Source organism: Papaver somniferum, chromosome 2, assembly GCF_003573695.1.
Source record: "Papaver somniferum cultivar HN1 chromosome 2, ASM357369v1, whole genome shotgun sequence".
NCBI classification, from domain to species: domain Eukaryota; kingdom Viridiplantae; phylum Streptophyta; class Magnoliopsida; order Ranunculales; family Papaveraceae; genus Papaver; species Papaver somniferum.
Genome location: NC_039359.1, coordinates 159,308,342 through 159,328,999, shown reverse-complemented (window position 1 = coordinate 159,328,999; position 20,658 = coordinate 159,308,342). Strand labels below are relative to the sequence as shown.

Sequence of the window (20,658 nt, the reverse complement as noted above, 5' to 3'; positions counted from 1 at the left end):
ACTAGAAAGTCTGGGAATGTTGAGACATACAAGTATTACTCCGAAGACCTGAAGAATGCGAAGAAGTAACGAACTACAATGACGACATCATCCTCCCACTTGAGGTTTAGTACTACTGACTTGAACGTGTTTCATTCGTAATGTATCTTTCAAGTCGTGCATATTGAAAACATAACTGCGAAGCTGTATATATTATACATATTGTATAATACTCTGGTGATGTGACATGATCATAGTAGTATGATCATAATATTAGAATTAGACTACGAAGTATAACTCTTATCTTTTGAACTTCGTAGCTATGACATCAGACATAATCTTGTATACATTGTTATGATTATGTGTATGGGTTATGATGAAAATTCCATCCTAGGAAACAATGTTTTACATTTGTTTAAAGGAAGTACATTCATGAACTTATTTAGTGAATCGAAAGGGAAATCATTAGGCTTATTGGTCCGGCTATTCATTGCAAATCTTTGGATGACCAATATGTGTGAGATGGTAGAACCGATCCTAACTTATGTTATGTATCTAGGTATAACTAATCACAATGCCTGACTTATGATTTGGAATGACTGGTTTTTATTAATTGGTGTAACAGATCCTAAGTAATCACCATGTGATGGTATGATCGATCCTTGTAATTGGTGTGACCGATCCTAGTAATTAGTGTGACCGATCATGAGTATGTGTCACTGATCCTTGTAATTAGCATAACCGGTCCTAGTAACTGGTGTAACCGGTCCTGGTAACTGGTGTGGCCGATCACAAGTAATACCATGTGTAGATGGAACCGATCCTTGTAACTGGTGTAACCGATCCTAGTGACTGGTGTGACCGATCCCAAGAGTTTCCATATTTAGGTATAACCGATCCTAATGATTGGTAGAACCGATTGAACCCATGTATGTGATTTGGTATTTAATCAATCTCATAGTAGTCTTGGAAAACGGCGAACCAATTCTAAACTTGCTTGGAAGTGTGGTATAACCGATTATAAGAATGCAAATCCATGTAAATATGAAATAAGGATTTGCAGTGAAAAGATGTCAACATACGTTGAACACGAGCAGTAACTCTTATCATTTATTGTTCAAAGATATTCCTTAGTACGCAAGGTGATTTTGTGCAAAAATAAATTAAGAATCTTTTAATTAAGGTTTTTGATTTTACATACATAAATTACCAGCAATTAATGTGTAGCTCTAGAAAATAAAAATTAGTAATGTGCATTTACTAGTTGGAGATTTTCTATTGAGAGATTTCGGAAATATTGGACAAGCATTTGTTGGAATTATGAAACCCGAATTTTGATATTCATTGCATATCTTGAGAATATTTTCGATTTTGGAAATTCATTGGCGTCCAAACATCCTTGGTCTATAAATACCTAAGTTTGCATTTTAAGCAAACTATCCTAAGAGCCAGGCAAACTTCATTTCTTGTTGTTTCTGGTGGATCCGTCTATTCGGAGAGGAAAGTATCCTAATTATGTAAAATCTCTTACGACAGATCGTTTAAAGATTTCTATGGGATCAAGAAGCTCTACGAGTACCGTTAGTGGGAAACTAGATAATTGCAGTGTTATTAGTATTCGATTGATTTGATTGAATAACGATTGTTGAAACTTTGATTGCACCTAGTTTGTTTATGATTGAGAATATTCTCTTCTGATATAAGATTCATTCAAACTAGATCAGAGTATCGACGGGATCTTTAGAACTGTTTGTAGGTCTAAAGACATCTTGTGATAATCCATTTAACAGACTCCGTTCTGTGTGTGATTGATCACAAGAGATTCAAGTGGTGTTGTGCAGGTTATTGAAGATTAAAGAAGATTTGAAGACGAAGAAGATTTCTTATTAGAATAGAATAAGAAACCTTGATCGGCTTAGATCCAAATAGAATCGGATTTATTCAATTGATTAGTTGCGTGAGATCCACATTCTCTATATATCATTTTGATTGAGTGTGAATCTAAACTTGACTACTTTGGTAATTATAGAATAGATTGATCTAACATGACAAAGGATTTTATTATATTAAATGGAAGATCCTTTGTCAACAACTCATCTAAATCTTTGCAAGATTGATTGGATTGGTTACCAAACAGATTCTTCCTTTGATGTTTGGACTATGATCTAAAGGACTTGTTATTCACGTGCGTGACTCTAGAAGTCGAAAGCGCGGGTTTACTGAGGAAACTAAGTAGCTCCGGGAGTCTTCTTCGTCTGAACTATAAGAAGTTGGTCTTAGATTTTGTATAGAGGATTAATTCTGAGAGTATTCAAAAATGGACTAGGTCCGGCGATTTTTTTGCATTTGCAGTTTCCTCGTTAACAAAATGTTGTTGTGTCTTTTACTTTGATTTCTGCATTATAATTGTTTATTATAATAAAGTAAAATACACATATAAGTTAACTCCGCATTACTTGATAGTGATCCTATAGAGTTTGGTTATCACCGAACCTATTATCAAGTAACACCTTTTGTAGTATTGTCTCTATCTTGAATTCATAGTCAATCACACAAGTTATCTTGTTGTTGTATTGTCTCGATCTCGTATCCACAGACAATCAAAAAAAGTGTGAACCGAATTGTCGTATTGTCTCGACTCTGTCCATAGACTATCACATTCGGTAGAGGACTTATAGGTTGAAACAAAAAGATTGTGGTGTATTTGGGTACCCTCGTCTTTTCACATGCTTCTTGTTTTAGCCAATGTTCAAAAAAATTCCAATTTTTCCTATTAGAAGAAATGGTATTATAAAGGTCAAGTATTATTGGAAAATGATGGCATCAGGAAAATAACATACCAACGGCTATTAACTAGAGATCTATCTAGTCTAGATTTGATCCTTCCAGTTCCATGACTGTTACTAGTCCAAGTAAAAGGGTTTCTAATGTACCCTAAATCTGTGAGGTCAGATTCAGCTACTAAGTTTATAACATGTCCACTAGTGCTGGCATTAGTGGTTTGGTTTAATATTTATTCAGGATTTAAAGTGAAATTTAGGTCACCTATGACTGCCCAAGGGATATGCATACTAGTACTTAAGCTTTTGATATATGACTATTGTTCCTCTTGTTGGTATCTATAGGAAGTACCATACATGCAAGTAAGAAACCATTGACCCCTAGCTGGATCATTAATTAGTGATTAGAGCATGCAACATATTATCACTACGATGGACTGTCTCTAACTCAAATTCATCTTTACATAGGAAAAGAGTTCCACCTGCTAAACCTAATAAAGGTGCATAAACAGTATTTGGAACTTTGAGTGACTTGGAAAAATTTAAAACGCTGTCATCATTTATTTTTGTTTCTGAAACAAAAAATATATCAGGGTTGTGTTTTTTTTTAAGTAAAACAAATGATCTTTATTGTCTTTGTTAGCAAAGCCCTGATAGTTCCAACAGATTATTTTCATCGTTATTTGAAAATTATGAAATTCAGGAAAATGAAAAAGAGGAACTAAGTTAAAAAGTATGGAAAATAGTATAGATTATGAGTATTAAAAACAATCGAAAGAGGGTTGAGTATAGTAGTTACTAAAGAAGTAGCTACCTCATCTCTCTCATAAAAGTACTCTTTTGCATCTATATCTCCCTCCTTAGTCAGGTCATGATCCATGTTATCAGTATTTTCTAAATGGTTACCATTTCCAGTATTTTTTACTATGAGAATTTTGTGAGTGTTACTAGTTTGAATAACATGGCTGTAATGAGTATCTGCAATAGTAACATCTTCATCTGCATTGTTTCTAAATCTCGTATTCCTCTTTACTTCTTCTTTTTCTTCATCATTCTTCTTAAGTTGTTTCTGGCTTGCTTTACAAATTTGTTGAATCACCAGGTCCAAATCTTCAGATATTTCTACCCCATATGCTTGGGCTAACTCATTCATGTGAGCCACATAATCTTCATAGGTATATCTTATTAATTTTAAATCATCAACTGTATTTTCACATTCCTCATCATTGTGATCCACTGTGAACACTCCAGACATAGCTTATGAGGTTGTCTTTCCCAATGGTAGCGAATCAAAGTGACTCCTTCCGTCGTTGTGTTCCACCATCTACCTATGAACAGAGGTTTCCTCAGATCGATATTCACTCTGGAAGTAATCATGGTGCCAATACCGGGTCTACAATTTTCTGGATCAGTTCAGATTTTTGTACCCAACTCCTCTAAAGCTTCATCAACCAATTGTACAGAGTGATGTTCAAGAAGCAGATTTTTGAATTGAACATTCCACTCTTAGTGTGTAATTTGGTCTTTTACAGCAACCGAAGCAAAACTATTTTTTTTCATGAGAAATTAAATTTTAGAATTCTTTAAGTCGTTTTGAATTCTCTACCCAAACTAATTTTCTTTTTTTTTTGATTTCTAGAAACCAAAATTTTATTCATGGATGTGCATTCAAACGCGCTATGAATCTTTCCAGAGATCAAAAAAGCCTGAATACCTTGCCTATTAAAAAAAAATTAATTTTTCACTATACTGAGGAAGGATTCCTTCACACTTTTATTCTCACACGTTATTTTTATTTTCACACTATCTCATAAGTTGAAAAATACCAAACAAAACAAACGAGTTGAAAAGTAATACCAAAAAACAAACGCCTAAGTCATAAAAGTCAAGCTAATGGTCAAAGTCATTTTTTTCATTTTCTTTTTAATTCTTGATTAGGTTTCGCTATGAAAAACGGAGCGGTGTATTTCTAATTATAACATAAAATAAAGGACTAATACACAATTACCAATCTTTACATATAGATACAACATCCCAGACGAAATAACTTTCAGAGGAAAAAAATCAAAAAGATCATGAAATTCAATCAAAAATGAAGATCCTGATGGTCAAATATCTTGTCCAACCCTTGAATTTCTGTTATATCAGATAGACACAGAGAAACCCTTTCACTCACCATTCTCAAAACAACCCAGAAATCTTGTTTTTAAGAGATAGGGAAGGGATTTGATAACATTCACCATTATCAAGACATCTAGATAAATATTGGATTTTTTTGTAAGGAATGAAGGAAGAAAATGAAGAAGGGGAGAAACCCATAAGAGAAACAAGAAAATGGTTAGGAAATTTCCAGAAAGATTTGATAGCAGGAGCAGTAATGGGTGGATTTGTTCATACAATAGTAGCACCAATAGAAAGGGCAAAATTATTATTACAGACACAGGAAAGTAATATAGCAATTGTTAATGGAAAGAACAAGAGATTTAAAGGAATGGTTGATTGTATTTTAAGAACTGTTAAAGAAGAAGGTGTTATTTCATTATGGAGAGGGAATGGTAGTAGTGTTATTAGGTATTATCCTTCTGTTGCTCTCAACTTTTCTCTCAAGGTATGATTTGATTCTCATTTTATTTTTACCTTAGATTATGATTTTGTGGTTATTTGGGTATGTTTTGGTTTTGATTTTGATTGTTTTGTTAGAGTGTGATTTGGTTTCATATGGGCAAGTTTAGATGTTTTACTAGGTATGGGCTCATTGAGAAACTTAGGAATTTGTAACTCATTGTAGGTTTGGTGCAAATGTTGCTTTATGTTAGCATTTTGGTTCAGGGACATTAGGGATAAAAGGGGATTGAACATAAGAGTAGTATGTGGGGAAAGGGGCCTTTCAGAATGTTGATTTTGATCATGAAAGAGCGAGGAAATAGAGAATGAGACCTATTTCGGTGGTTATCTACCATGTAGTTTAAGATTTAGGATTCGGGTATTTGGTTTAGTTGTGTTTCATTTGGTTAGTATCTTGGGGATATTGTATCATGTGAGATGTTCTAGCCATTGGACTGGAATATCATGAGGCAGACACATTGTGGAAGTGTATGAAAGACAGATCTTATTGCAAACATTTCATCTAATTTACAAGAGAACCGGGGGAAAGAAGTTCTGTCACTGATTTGGGCATATGAAACTTTGGAAAGATTTAACGGTAGATTACATGTTTTGCAATTTCATTTAGATGAGTCTGGCATGGTTTTTGTAAGATTTAGTTTGAACAAGGTTTATTATTGATGCAGGACATCTACTAATGAATATAGTAGTTGCGTGTTTATTGTGTTGTGAATCTGCTGTAACTGTGGATGATATTTCGTAATATATTGGTGGGCTTTTGTATATGATTTGAAATTATCTACATTTTCATCAGGTTTCCTATATTGTGCAAGAATAAATCATCTTTGAAAAGGTCCCCTCGATGTAGGAACATACGTTTGTGTAGGTAGCAAAAAAGTTAGTGTGGTCTTTTTACATGTCAAACATTGTGATTACAGAGACTCGATGTAGACCAGTCCATATGTGCTATTCTTATTGTGTTTGGATATAAGATATTATATTCACAGAAACAAATCCTTACAATGTGGTAAATACAGTTTGATTGAACAGATGCAAAAGTGCTATGATCAAACGTTTCTTAAGTTATAATGGGTCAAGGACTAGGTCGCTTTGTGGGTAAACTATATGTTGGATTGATTTGGTGCCTTCTTGGCCACATGAAGATGATTAAGAATTAGGACTATGTCTCTAACAAGACAGTTAAATCTAATGGCTTGGAAGAGGAAAAACAGTTTATGGGAAACTCTGTAGACCTTCAGTAGCACTAGTTGTGACTTTGGTTCTCTAAAATGGACGGATTTTCATGTTCATTTTACTCCTTTTTTGTTATGGTGGAATGTAACGGCTACATTAAACTTAATAGTTTATTTATCCTTTCATGTTTAGTATATCCTGTATTTCGTTTTTTTCCACTTCTCAAATTAGTCTTTATTTTTATTTTATGCTGAGGAAGCCGATAAGCATGCCTCTTCTAGGGCTGCTAGCTGTTGGGCTTGATTTTCATACACTTTGTATAAAGGAAATTAGATTTAGATTAGTAGTCTACCAGACATGAATGATGCTTTTGGATTTCTTACCAACTAATCTGCTACAAGTTTTCTTTTGGTAAGGTATCATGGAAGATGGTTGTTTTTGTGAGTTTCAGTCCCATTAAGTCATAAAAATATGTTTCTATCTGCAGGATTTGTACAAAAACATTTTAAGGAGTGAAGGATCTCCATGTAACCAGTTCATCGCCGGTGCCCCAGCGAACTTTATTGCTGGTGCTTCTGCTGGCTGTACAACACTGATTATCATCTACCCGCTTGATATTGCTCATACGCGCCTTGCAGCAGACCTTGGGAGAAATGAAGCTCGCCAGTTCAAAGGAATCATCCACTTCTTATCTTCTATTCGTAAAAAAGACGGAATCAAGGGTATCTATAGAGGCCTTCCTGCCTCCTTACATGGGATGATTGTCCATCGGGGTTTATATTTTGGGGGTTTTGATACAGTGAAAGAGATGATGTCAGAGAAATCTGAACCCGAGTTGCAATTATGGAAACGCTGGGTTGCTGCCCAAGCCGTGACAACCTCAGCAGGTTTATTGTCATACCCTTTAGACACTGTTCGAAGGCGAATGATGATGCAATCTGGTTTGGAGAAGCCAATGTACCAGAGTACACTAGATTGTTGGAAGACGATTTATAGGACTGAAGGGGTGCGTTCATATTATCGTGGTGCAGTTTCAAATATGTTTAGGAGTACTGGTGCTGCTGCAATTTTGGTTCTATACGATGAAGTTAAGAAGTTCATGAATTGGGGCGGTTTGTAGTAGAAAACCAACCCCTTCTCGACATAGATAATTTTTTTGGTCCCAGCAGAATCCGGGAGTGTCTCATACGCTAACGGGATTTTATAGCAGATTATTGTGGAATATGTACAATATGAGATTCAGTAGCCATGCTTTACTCTTCTTTTTTTTGTATGGGGGGTTTTCCACATGTTTTTAGCAAATAATGAAGTAACATTCTTGTTGAGAGGAAGTTTTTCTTGTGAAGTTTACTTCCATCTTGGTCATTTTGGTTTCATTTTCATTTATTCTTTGCCAGTACACGGCAACAGACATAGAAAGAACGCAAAACAGATGCAATCAGTTCCAGAAATACTGAATTAGATTCACTTCAAGCCTACTCTTTTTCTTTGCAGTATTCTTTTTTGTTTTCAGTATTTTTCTGTAAAGAGGATACAAACTCCAGTTCGATGACAGAAGTTAAACTAAAGTGTATATTATCAGTAACTTTATAATGGCCTAGCTCTGTTGTATGTTTGCAAGCAAGGCTACATTTCACCAGGGGAACAGTTTTAGAAGTCCTAGCATCCGTTAATTTTCACCTTGAAAATCTTACAGAAGGGAAAGATTTACCAAGTTGCATGCCAAACCCAGCAGTAAAAAGTTTAAGAATTTTTACTTGAATACGAAATGCAAAATTGATCATAACACGGCCAGGAAACATATACTATTACTAGATGATGGCAAGACTGTTCAAATAGTACTATAAGAACAATATAAGAATATACTACTATTTCAAATAGTTTGAAAGGGAAGTTAAAACACTGGAATAACCACAGACCACCACAGGAAGGAAAACTAAAAAGGGCATAATATGTCAACAATTTTCCAGTTCACCCTCCCAACAAAACCCCAAATAAAAAATATAGCTGTCGACTAACACCAATGACAATAACAACCAAAGAAAGGATAAATCAAAACTGCCATCCCATATCGCTTTCTCTTCCCCATTCCCCTCCATCTTTCGCACTCCACTCAAGCCACTCTCCACACTACACTCTATAAACCCAGTTTTACTTGGCTGCTGCTAAACAAACCTTACTGCTGCTTGCACTCTGGTGGTCTCTCCCCTTGCTGTCCTTCAGCAGCTGGAACTCTACTTTTCTGCAATTCAGCAAGTAGATACACTCAGATACAGTTGTCTAACATACCAACCACAACAGCAGAATAAATTGAATCCACATGAACTCAATAAAAAGGAACTGCGCAAATAGAGAGGCGATTTTTTACCTTTCCGGATGTTGGCTGTGGGGATTTAAGTCAAGCGAGCGAACAAAGAGAACATATTAGAACAGATATGAGAAGAGAAGAAATTGAGTAACATAAACAGCAGAGTTCAGATTAAGGGGTTCAGTGATATTACCTTCTTCCTGTTCTTGCCTTCATCTTCATCATCGTCTTCATCGTCGTCATCCTCGTCCTCATCTTCCTCGTCATCATCCTCATCCTCATCTTCCTCATCATCTTCATCATCATCCTCATCATCCATATCCATATCAAATTCTTCACTCTGGACAGCTTCTCCAGTGAACCACGAAACAGCATGTGGGATGATCTTGTCACGGATGGTGGAGCTGAAAAAAAAGAAGCACAAATTTCAAACATATTAAGCAACCACAACAATTTGGTTAAGGCTCCAAGAAGATCTGCAACTATAAAGTAAAGGATATCTACTTACCCAACATCATAGTCTTGCTCCATTTGATTCTGAAGGTCTTCAGCCTGTTTACAAGTGCAAGCAAATTTAGAAAAAAATATTTCTCAATTTTCTAGTGTTTCAACTCAAGTAAGACTTACCGTCTCTTCATCAAGTTCATCATCATCCTCAGGGACTTGGGGAGGGTTAAAGAAATTGAAGAAACTTTCACAGTCTTCGGTTTTTGTGATGGGCTTTGTGTTCTTTGACCCCTTCTTAGGCTTCTTCTTCAGCACTTTCTGGGTCAAACTCTTCCCAGGATACCAATCAATTTCAGTCCTGCATAGTCACAATCTTAATGAGTAAGAAAGGATTAAACAACTACTGAGGTAACAGTAATCCAAGGATGATGCCAGAAGCTTACCCAATTGCTTTTTCTAGAATTGGTTCATCATCATCAATCATGTGATAAGTTTTTGTCAGGACAGCATTCTTGAAATAGGGATTGGTATCAAAAAAGAATTCAAGCTTGAATCCCTTGGGCTCTTCAATCCTGCACCACTTGATATCTTTCAGATACTTGAGAGCACCTTCGTCACGTTCTGTGATCTACATTCCAGAAAGAGTAAATTAAACCAACAATTCTGGAATCTGATTCCAACAATGAGAAAAGTGGCTAATCATATCACTTACCTCCTCCATCAAAACTTCATTTGTCTTCATAGCATTGAGCCAAAAATCGGGAACACCCTTATCTACTGCAAGTACACAATCCCAGTTAAGATAATTCAAGCACTCTTTTGAAATTGATCGAACAAAGATCAAGTATATCTTATACCTTCTGCATCTTTATCTGCTTCTTTGTCAGCCTCAACCTCTTTTGTAACTCCGTCGACTTCAACGACACCATTTACAATATCAAATCTCTGCAACCAAGTCAAGAAACATCACTTTCAGAGTCTGCTAACAGTAGGTAAATTTCAATACTATGAAGGTAAAGTCTAATCAGAATCCAACTGAGGGTTCTCCTTTAGAGGCATCAGCAAAACACACTGAAGCAGATGCCCCTTCTGTGGTTAGGTGCTCATAGAATAGATATTGTACCTGACTGTAAAGAGGCTCATACATCTTCTGGTACTTGGCTTCAAGTATGGCTCTCTCTTCAAAAAACTTTGCTTCGATTTCATCATGCTTAGTCTGCAAATGAGAAATAAAAATGTCAAAAAACCCATTGTAGATGGAATAAGCATGAACACAAACGCAAAAGTCACTGAACACAAACGCACAGGAATAAGCATGAAGAACATAGTTAATGCTTATGAGACAAATTGGTGCCACTACAGTGTAACTTAGCAAAGATGAAAATGATCAACATATTATACAGAATAAACATTTGATGTGATGTATTTTACATGAAACAGTTTCCTAGTATCGTCAAAAGATAATTAACAAGTGAAGTAATATCAATTCATCATTTAAACCAGTAAAGGATGAAGATTCAAAGCAACAATTTAACCTACAACTTCAGAAATGAAAAACCTGCCGCCCGATTACACAGCATGGTGTTAATTACAGACTTAGCCCATAAGCTGCTTACCAGTCTCATAAATTACACCAAAAACAAACAACCCTTACACGGCGAAAATACCAATTCATTCTAATTAAACTTCTCCAAATCTAAACCCCACCATCACCCCAAACAAATTTAATCACAAAATCAAAAACCCAAGCAAACAAAAAAACAATTAAAAACCCTAAAACCAATCTAATAGAGGAACAAAATCAGCCACAAACCTGAATCTCTCTCAAAGCCTCAACACGCTTCCTAACATTTGGTGTAAGACTTTCAAGTACATCAGAATGTTGTCCAGCCAAAGTCTGAAGCTTATTCTGCAAACAAAAATCAGCCAAATAATCCCCAATAAATCAACAAAAATTTGATTTAAAATCAACAACAACAAGAACAAAAATCAATAAACTAACCTTTAAAGCATTAACAAGTCCAGCACGATCTTCCGCACTCAAAGCTACAAAAAAAATCATCAGAAAAAACGGTTACTAAAACCTGAAAAAATATCCCAATAGAAAAAACTGAAAAACAATCAGAGAAAAGGAGGAGAAAGAGATTAGGGTTTTACCAGCGGCAGCACCAGGAAGATTAGCACCAAGATCTGCCATGTTAAACTGATCTTTAGACATGATATTGGTAGTAAAGAGTATTAAAAAGGCCCAAACCCTAGAAAAACCAAAACCCTAAAACAAGGGATAGAATCGGGAGACGGAGTGAAGGTAAAGAAAGAAAGAGATTGGGGACAGGCGGGGGTTTATATGTTTTTTTCTCCTTTGTGCTGTCAGTGTATGTGTATTTATACGCTAAAAGAGTGTATGTATTTTTTATTTTTTTTTCCTTTAAATGTCTTTATGGGTCTTTACAACTAAGACCTAATGACACCAAGCCCTACACGCTACCACAAAAGATTTAACTTGGATGGAAAAATGGTTAGTGTTGTCTAATTTTGTTAAGTGAATGAAGTAACATTATGATTATGGAGATCCTTAAACCAGCTCAACATTTGTTGGCTTTAGATGCTAAAAATGACATGGAATGACCAAATTTGACTTTGTTTCTGAATCAAGGTTGTGTGGTGTGGGTGTAAAAGGTGTACGATAAGAGATAGCTTAGTGCTTCAGGAAGAATTAAACCGCATGTTTGTTGGCATCCGATTCGCAATTTGGATCCGAATCGAAATCTGACTTGGTACGAGTCAGATATCAGACTGTTTTTTTTTTTATTTTTATCGGATCTGACTCACTAGCTGACTCATACCTAATTTCTAACTCGGACTTACGCGCCACTGATTCGAATATTTTTATGTTACTTGAGTCAAAAACAAACATATTTAGTTAGATCTAGATGAGTTAGGTGATTTCACCCATAAACAAACAGAAAACAAGCATAATATTATTTGCTCACGAAAAAAAATAAGAAACCCATTTGCCATAGTTCAGCTGATGAACTTTGGGTAAACCTTTTTTTTTTTTTTTTTTTGGAAATCACATTTCAATTCATTCAAACCAAAATGGTGATTACATGATTGCTTACAAGATTATCAAAAAAGCCAAAATACAAAATAATCAAAACCCAAATTAAATGATGACACCAATTGCAAACATCGCGAAGAGAAAGAGCCATGCACCGCAAAGATATCCAATTTTTGTACCAGTAGTATTGACGAATGATGGTGTGAACCAGAATCAACTCAAACCATTTGAAATAATTATCTTCTTCAATAAGAGATGCTCAAAATAAAATGGAGTAATTTTTCAAAAATCTTGTAGATCCAAACGAATCCGGATGCCCTAAATCCCTCTTGTTGAAGATGAATCCAAAGCGAATCCGAGCAGAATCATTGATGTTCTTTATGAATGGAGAATAGCAAGCCAAGAAACACCATGGAGATTTGAGAGAATCGCTATTAGAGCGAAGAGAAAATCGTCCTAAAGAGGAAGAAAAGATCGCCCAAATAGCGAAGAAATGTGTCCATAGACGCCAAAAACAACAAAAACAAAACTTAAAACTACAAACTAGACTACTCTTATTCATAAAAAACTGAATATCCTTGCTCAGATCTAGTCCAAAAAACTAAATCCGAGCAAGAAGAAGAAGTTCTAGAGTTTTTTTTTTCTCTCTTTTTTTGAGCCCTCAACCTACATGGGTAAGCCGAAATTGGTAACTAAGGATGTCCTTCTCATAATTAAGGTGCTCACTTTACAATTATCGGAATTTTTCAATTGGGGCGGTGGCGCAGTTGGCTAGCGCGTAGGTCTCATAGCTATATATTGAGTGATCCTGAGGTCGAGAGTTCGAGCCTCTCTCGCCCCAACTTTTTTTTTTCCGTGCTCGAATTATTTTATAGTCACTACTTGTCTCATGGGAATGGACCCGAGGACACACAAAAGAACCCCTTTTGGTTCCATAAAGTTCTGGCCTAGTTTCTGGCAGACAAATCATTCATATAGTGTCCATCAAATATTATGCCATACCTTTTCAATCATACTCGAGTATTGGAGTCTAATAATCAAGACTGAAATACACTAGTGAAATTTCTTTTTAATACATTTAACCATTTCTATACTGAATACACTACTGAAATTTCTTTTTAATACATTAATTTAACCATTTCTATTTTATTATTTTTAAAGCATACAATTTATTATAATAAATTTAGTTTACAACTTGTCGTGGGTATGTGGTACCCACGGAGTCTTGAAAGAAAATGTGACTGATAAAGGATGGGATTGCCTGGTCCCAAATTTTGGTTGTAAAATTTCCTGCTTGGCTTCCATCCGCTGCATGGTTTGTTAATCCATCCGCTGCTTGATTTCCTTCCCTGTAGTTGTGTTGTATAGCGACTTGCGGGATTTTCCTAAGTCTCATTTTTATTTCTTCGATCATTCTTGCTATGTGCCAAGGTGGCGAGGTAGTTGATGTGATGAACCTCGGGAGGTTCTCCGAGTCTGTTTCAAATAGGATTCTAGGCCATTGTCTCTCTGATGTTGTTCTTGAAGCCAATAGTAAGGCCCATGTTTCTGCAGTTAGTGCTGCCGTAATTCCTAGTGGTTGAGCCATAGCTATTAAAGTTCGTGCATCAGAGTCTCTACAGATGAATCCAGCTCCTGCAAATCCCGGATGTCCTCTGGCTGCTCCATCTGTGTTAATCTTAATCCAATTAATATTCGGAGTGGACCAACCTACCAATATTGTTGATGTTCTTTTATTTGTTATCGTGTTGTTGAATGTTGGTATATCTCCTGGTATGATTGGTGGTGAAGCGTGCAGTGCTCAAGAAAATTCTTGTTGTAGTTTTTGTGCCCAGGCTACGATTTCTTCTGAAGTTGTTTGTTTTTGTTGGTAAATTAGATCATTTTTGGATAGCCATAGGGTCCAAAATAGGAAACAGACTAAGGAGATTATAAATGTTGATGTTGGATGCTGGAGGATTTGGGATACGGTTGTTTGTGGAGTTAAAGTGAAGTTTGGGTTGGGGTTGGTGTTTGGTGCATTTTGAAGTTGGTTGAATAAGATGTTCCAGGAAGAAGTCGTTGTTGGATAATGAATTAAAAGGTGGCCCGCTACTTCCGTATCAGTATTGCATCTAGGGCATATGTCTGAGTTGGTCAAATGGATTCGATGTAAGAGAGAGAAGGTCGGTAATCCTTCATTGACGGGTTTCCACAAGAAAAGACGAATTTTTGGTGGACATGGTAAGGTCCATAAGAATTTGGTAGGTGCTAGAGGTGTGTGGGTTGGTTGACCATGGGTTAGACATTTGTATCCTGAAGATGTGGTATAGTTTACCGATTTTGAGTGCGGCCAGATAATTTTATCTGGAGTATTGTTTTAGGGTAGGTGGATGTTGATGATTTTCTGAATTGTTGGGTTGGGAAAGGTGTTCAATTTTTCATGATTCCAGGAGTGGGAGATTGGGTCGATGATATCTGCTACCATTTGGATTGGGTAGCATTGTGTTGGATCTACATTGGTAGAGTGTGGAATCCAATTAGCCTCTATCGGAGTTGATAATTCATTTCCAATATGATGGAAAATTAAGTTTTGCATGTTGTCTCCATTGAGGACTGGAAGAGGAAGGAATGTCAACGTTTCCTTGTAGAATTGGTTGTTCATTGAGGTATTTTGCACTGAAAATACTTCTGCATATGGAATTAGGTTGTTCATGCAAATTCCAGATTGTTTTCAATAGAAGGGTTGTATTATGATCACTGCTTTTTATTATTCCTAATCCCCCTTCGGCTAATGGCTTTGTTGCTTTATCCCATCCTATAGGGTGTAGTTTTTTGGTTGTTGAGTCATGTCCCCAGAAAAAATTCCTGGTTATACGATCTATTTGTTTGTGTATATTTTTGGGAAGTTTTTGTGTTTGCATTATGTGATTTGTGGTAGGGGTTAGGGATGTTTTGATGAGGAGGAGTCTTCCGGCCGGGGTTAGGCATTTTGTCATCCATCCTTTTGCTTTTCTGGCCAATCTTTGTAGGGAGAGGAGCGAAGGTGTGGTTTGCTGCTCTTCTTTGTTTAAATTGTATGCCTAGATAGGTTGGCGGTTTTGATGTGGTCTGCATATTAAAGAATTGTTTAAGAATACTTATTTTGATTGGATCTAAATTAGGATGGTGGATGATTACTGATTTGGCAGTGTTAATTACTTTCCCTGCAGGGGAGCTATAGGCCTGTAGAAGTGTTTTAAGGTGATGGTTACTCTGAGTTGACACTTTAAAAGTGATCAGTTAATCATCTGCATGCATTAGGTGAATTATGGGAGGTGTTTTTTGTGAAATGTTAATTCCTGGAACTAATTTTTGGTTTTGAAGGTTTCCCAGGTTTGTGGATAGGATTTCAGCACATATGATAAAAATATAGGACGATAGTGGGTCTCCTTGTCTGATGCCTCTACTTGGGGTGATGTATCCATGAGGTGTACCATTAATTTTGATGGAGTAAGTAATTGTTGTGATGCAAAGCATAATGTAGTTTATAAAGGCTGATGGGAATCCAAGTTTTGTAAATGAAGTTTTGATGAATCCCCAGTCTAGGATGTCATAGGCTTTTTGGATATCTAGTTTGAGAGCTATTTTTGGATCTTTGGTGGGTTTTGAGGTTCTAATGTTATGAAAGAGTTCTCCAGCAATGGCTATATTGTCGTGTATTGATCTTTGCGGAACAAAAGCACTTTGGAAATGGCTTATTAAAAAGGGCAGAATACGTCTACTTCGGTTGACTAATATTTTTTAGATGATTTTATATGTGACGTTTCAGAGTCCTATTGGCCTGAATTGTGAAGGTTTTGAAGGGTGGTCGACTTTAGGTATTAGTGTTATGTTTGTGTGATTCATGAGAGGGTGCATATTAAGGTTATTGAAGAAAGCTTTAACCATCGCTATCAATTGAGGGTGAGTTGTATCCCAGAAAACTTTAAAAAACTTACTTGTATAGCCATCTGGACCTGGAGCACTTTCGGAATTTATGGAGAAAAGTGCTTGTTTGATTTCTGCTGTAGTTACTTCCTTCGTAAGTTGGTCTTATTTTCTAGGAGTCAATCTTGGTCTAATGTGTGAATAGATATTCATTTATTACTTTCGGTGGAGCCGTATATTGCTGAGAATAGTGTTCTAGGATGAGTTGAATGACGTCTTCCTTTTTGCGAATCCAGTTGTTTTGTGAGTCTTGTAGTTGTTGTATATTGTTACAAGCTTTGTGAATGGTAGCTTTAGTATGGAAAAAAGTTGTGTTAAGATCGCCCGATTGAAGCGACTGAATTCTAGATCTTTTTTGCCAATATGTCGCATGACATTGTAATAATTCTTCATGTTCTATTCTCAATTGTTTTTCTTGAATCAGCCAAAGTTCTAAATCTGATCCAGTTTGGGAAGCACATTGGTGTTGGGCGTTCTTTATCTTGGTTGTTGATTCCTTGATCTTAGTTGGTAGGTGGCCAAAGGTTTCCTTGTTCCATTCTAGGAGAGTTCATTTCTATTTTTATACATCTCAAAAACAAAAACAAAAAACAAAAAACAAAAGACTTGACCATATAACAATTCTAATATAAGCCACATAAGGCATATGTACGGTGCTAAGCCAATTTGGCATGTTATTATATTCTTCTATAACCCCCTCTATGTAATCTTGAACCCCTCCTAGCTTAAGGCGTTAGCGGAAAATTTGCTTCTTTGTATAAATGTATACTGCAAGCTAACTCCCATCCGGCCAAAACAGATCAAGGAACTCTACCTTTGCAAAACTCCGTCACCACTGATTTAGAATTAAAAAATAATGTGTAATATCTGACCGTATGTGTACGTGACAATCTTATCTAAAATTTACCTTGAACCATTATATTTCTCTTTGATCTGAAACACTGCACAAGATAAATAATTGAGTTGACGATTATGAGCTAACTCAGTAGTGACATGTAGTATACTGTTACTGTTTTCATCGAGTATAACAAATGTATGTAATTGGTTTCTTTGCTGCTTTAGTGTGCATATGAAGTTGAATATCATCTCATTTCGCCACCTAACAACCAAATTCATCAATGTGTGTCCCACTTTGCCCACTCTATAGTCCAAACACAGGAAAGGAAATACCTGAACACACTCCAACATGAATTCTGTGTTTCCAAACTTTATAGCCATCTCCAAGATGTTGGATTTGAGAAACTGGTCCTTAATTCTTACTTCGTCCATTGCTTCATCAAGGTTTCCAATAAGCGACTTTTGTGTATCGACCTCTGGTTATGCAGTTGTCTGACATAAGGCATTAATTAAAGTAACACTGACAATAGATCACTCATAAACTAGCGAAATCTCGCACAATCCTTGCAATGTGAAGGCGTATGAAGTAGACTAGCAAGGCCATAAGTTATTATTATTTATGATCCGAATGCATTCCTTTTCATGTAATGGGAGCTTTATAGGTTTAATCGATATCATAAGAAAGTTAAACTTACAAAGAAAATACCTCATTTTAGGTAGCGTGTAGAGTAAAGTAGTAAACTGAGATGTACTTGGTTATGGTTCTTTTGTTACTAGTTGAGGTGACTTTTGGGATATTTAGATAATCCTCTTCGTCTTTCTGGTACCTTTAGGATTCTATAAAATCTTTTGTTTGACTCTGCCTCGATTATTGTACCACGTGCACTAAACATTTAGATCATATTGGGCTAAGAATGAGAATGGAAAAGTAAATACATAAGATTTAAGTAAAGATATGTAGTGAACTGACATGAGTAGATGTAACCTTCCCATCGATTTACTCAACAAATACTTTTAGTAATTTTCAAAGACTTCAATGGATTTCTCAAGTATTGTTTGTATTGGTTGTCTACTTTTAACATCTCTTTCAAAGTTTATGTTACCGATTATAGATTGTAAAAAAGTTCTCTAAAGTTGTGTTAGTCGTCGCAAACATGAAAATTCAAAGAGTTTACTATTTTCAAGACTTTAAGTGACTTTTTTGTACATATTTGCTTTGATGAAAGTCTTATAAAATATGTAAGATTTTGAAGTCTTTTGTCTTTTATCTCTTTGTTCTATTTTATATTTTATTACATGATTAACAATGTCTCCTTGAAATCAAGGAATGTTGAATAAACTTCTTTCCTTTCCTCAAAAATAGCGTATCTATTATGTAGTTTTATTCTCTTTTATTTTATTTCATAAACGTACAATCTATAAAACCCACACCATAGATGCATCTTATTATATGATATGATTAAAAACTTTTTTATTTTAATTACTTATTGCAGTTCTTTAGCAAAAAAAAAATGCACTATACAAAATAACATTTCTTATTACAAAATAATAATTGAAGTTGGTATAATAAGTAAGTTATGATAGATTAATTGAAGTTGCTTCAAAAAAAAAAAGTAAGTTATGATAAAAAAAAATTATTTGCATTTATCATGTCAAAGTTTTTCATACAATTCTTTGAATTTTTGCAGATTTCTATATAAAATAAGTTTTTACAACTCTTCACGACTCTACAAATCTTTGTAAGACATTATAAATAAATGAATAACCAAATACTCCTTTCGTTTCTAAAAATTAGGCAAGTTTGATTTTCACAAAAATTAAGAAAACCAATCATTGTAGCCACTTTTTCATGTTTTTTCCTAAACTATTCTTTGGTCCCCACTTATTAGAGAAAGATGAGAGAAAAGTGGTCCCCTTTTTATATTAGGAGAGAGAGAAGTGGTTCCTTTATGGGTATAGTAGTAAAATCATAACATTTGACTTTCCACATATGGAAACAAGCCTATTTTTTTGACATACCCAAATAAGGAAACCTGCCTATATTTTAGAAACGGAGGGAGTAATTTCTCAAAATTAACAATAGAAAATTTCAATTAAATCCACAAAATTAAATGAAAACTAAGTTATTCTCCAGCCACTCAAGGATTGTGCATAAAAAACCAATTATAGAGAAAATCCATGATAGCGAGTTTTTTTTGGTAAATCATGCATCAAAAAGAAGAATAATTTATAAATCATTTATAAATAACAAAATCCTATAGCATAGCTAGAAACAAAGAAACAAATCAAAGCACAAAATTGTTTGTAAATGACCTTGGTGATATGAAGACGCTTGGTGCAAAGAATCACAACCAACATTTACATTCCTATGAATCAAACCCTTCAATTAATAAACATGTACAAAGAATCATAGTTACATAATGAGTTTTACATGTTTTCTACTCGACCACGTGCACACCACAAATCTGATATATGAAATCACTAAATCGCCCTTTCGAAATAATTTGGTAGATATGAGATGGAAAATCAAACGATCTAAAATCCGTTCAATTGATCTGCATCACCTGAGAATTTGAAGGGTTTCACTAACTTATTTGAAGTGAAAACCAAAGACATAGCGGAGATCGATGAAAAGGGTTAAGTCTTCAGAGCAATTTGATTTAACAGTCTTATGTAACTGTTCAACAGTAATCAGGACCCTAAATGGGGAAATTGCGTGTCTATTGAATTACATACGTATAACGAGTAAAATCATTCAATTGGGTGTAGAGAAATTCTGGAGTCGAGGCTTCGTTTTGCTGTTTGGTCCATTAATAAAGAGAATTAAACATGGTCGCGAATAGGTTAACTTATGTTGCAATTGAAAAGGGTATGACGTTCTTAAGTGGCTTGATGATGATATTGTTGATAAATACCAAGCTGGAATATGGTTTTCTCGAAGAGACAAGGAAAAGATTGATCCATATTTCAAATGCCACCGGATAGGAAAGATACATGTTTCAGATGCGGATCAACAGAACATTTCTATAACAAATGTAATAAACCTGAAGAGGAAGCCCTTTATTTCCCATTTTGTAACTCTAAGGATCACAAGTTTAATACTGTCCCTACCATTCAGAGTAACAGGTGCCCAAGACCTATCCAAAAAGAGAATGAACACCCTTGCAGCTTCTGTAAGTCTAGAACAATGAATATTTGAGGAAAATTATTAGTTTTGAGAAAGTCGGTATTTTTAGGAGACAGAAAATATATACTCGCATATATTTTGGGCCGAAATATCGTATTTATTTTAACACATTTTGTGCAGACCTTTTTTTCTTTCTAATTTTTCACATTTTTATTTTGGAATGATAGGGAAAGTGGAAGGATAGGTAATTGTATATACATGTACATACCATCCTATTTAATCCTAAAAAAATATCAAAAAATACTAATACGAAATGGGTAAGATTCAGCCCAACCAGATTTTGAGGATATATTAGAGGCCAACTATTTTTCAC

General features: G+C 35.3%; 2 protein-coding genes and 1 non-coding gene across 6 annotated transcripts; 2 read left to right on the top strand and 1 right to left on the bottom strand.

Moving 5' to 3' along the window:
- Positions 1-4,801: 4,801 nt before the first annotated feature.
- LOC113349568 (probable ADP,ATP carrier protein At5g56450) lies at positions 4,802-7,911 on the top strand. The gene is made up of 2 exons (XM_026593547.1): positions 4,802-5,367; positions 7,045-7,911. Exons 1-2 carry the CDS (start codon positions 5,044-5,046, stop codon positions 7,675-7,677), a joined length of 957 nt encoding a protein of 318 aa, XP_026449332.1. The 5' UTR covers positions 4,802-5,043; the 3' UTR covers positions 7,678-7,911.
- A 454-nt stretch (positions 7,912-8,365) lies between these two features.
- LOC113349567 (nucleosome assembly protein 1;2-like) lies at positions 8,366-11,658 on the bottom strand. 4 transcript variants are annotated; one of them, XM_026593544.1, is made up of 12 exons: positions 11,470-11,656; positions 11,315-11,358; positions 11,126-11,221; positions 10,436-10,528; positions 10,170-10,257; positions 10,025-10,086; positions 9,756-9,940; positions 9,493-9,670; positions 9,374-9,417; positions 9,059-9,269; positions 8,926-8,940; positions 8,366-8,799 (listed from the first exon to the last, which is right to left on the bottom strand). In XM_026593544.1, the coding sequence occupies exons 1-12, from the start codon at positions 11,528-11,530 to the stop codon at positions 8,734-8,736; spliced, it is 1,143 nt and encodes a 380-aa protein (XP_026449329.1). In that variant the 5' UTR covers positions 11,531-11,656; the 3' UTR covers positions 8,366-8,733. The 4 variants fall into 4 exon arrangements, with proteins under 4 accessions (XP_026449329.1, XP_026449328.1, XP_026449331.1 ...); XM_026593543.1 differs by having other exon boundaries at positions 10,025-10,089; positions 11,470-11,655; XM_026593546.1 differs by lacking the exon at positions 8,926-8,940 and having other exon boundaries at positions 11,470-11,658.
- A 1,467-nt stretch (positions 11,659-13,125) lies between these two features.
- Positions 13,126-13,214, top strand: TRNAM-CAU. The gene is given in 2 exon segments: positions 13,126-13,163; positions 13,179-13,214. It is a non-coding gene; the product is annotated as a tRNA-Met (tRNA).
- Positions 13,215-20,658: the final 7,444 nt, after the last annotated feature.

Excerpts from the sequence above, each read along its gene's own strand:
- LOC113349568 (XM_026593547.1), top strand. The coding sequence starts at position 5,044 with ATGAAGGAAGAAAATGAAGAAGGGGAGAAACCCATAAGAGAAACAAGA. Across the intron at positions 5,368-7,044 it reads CTCTCAACTTTTCTCTCAAG|GATTTGTACAAAAACATTTT; the intron begins GTATGATTTGAT and ends TTCTATCTGCAG.
- LOC113349567 (XM_026593543.1), bottom strand. The coding sequence starts at position 11,530 with ATGTCTAAAGATCAGTTTAACATGGCAGATCTTGGTGCTAATCTTCCT. Across the intron at positions 11,222-11,314 it reads GACTTGTTAATGCTTTAAAG|AATAAGCTTCAGACTTTGGC; the intron begins GTTAGTTTATTG and ends TTTTGTTTGCAG. Across the intron at positions 10,258-10,435 it reads ATGAGCCTCTTTACAGTCAG|AGATTTGATATTGTAAATGG; the intron begins GTACAATATCTA and ends ACTTGGTTGCAG.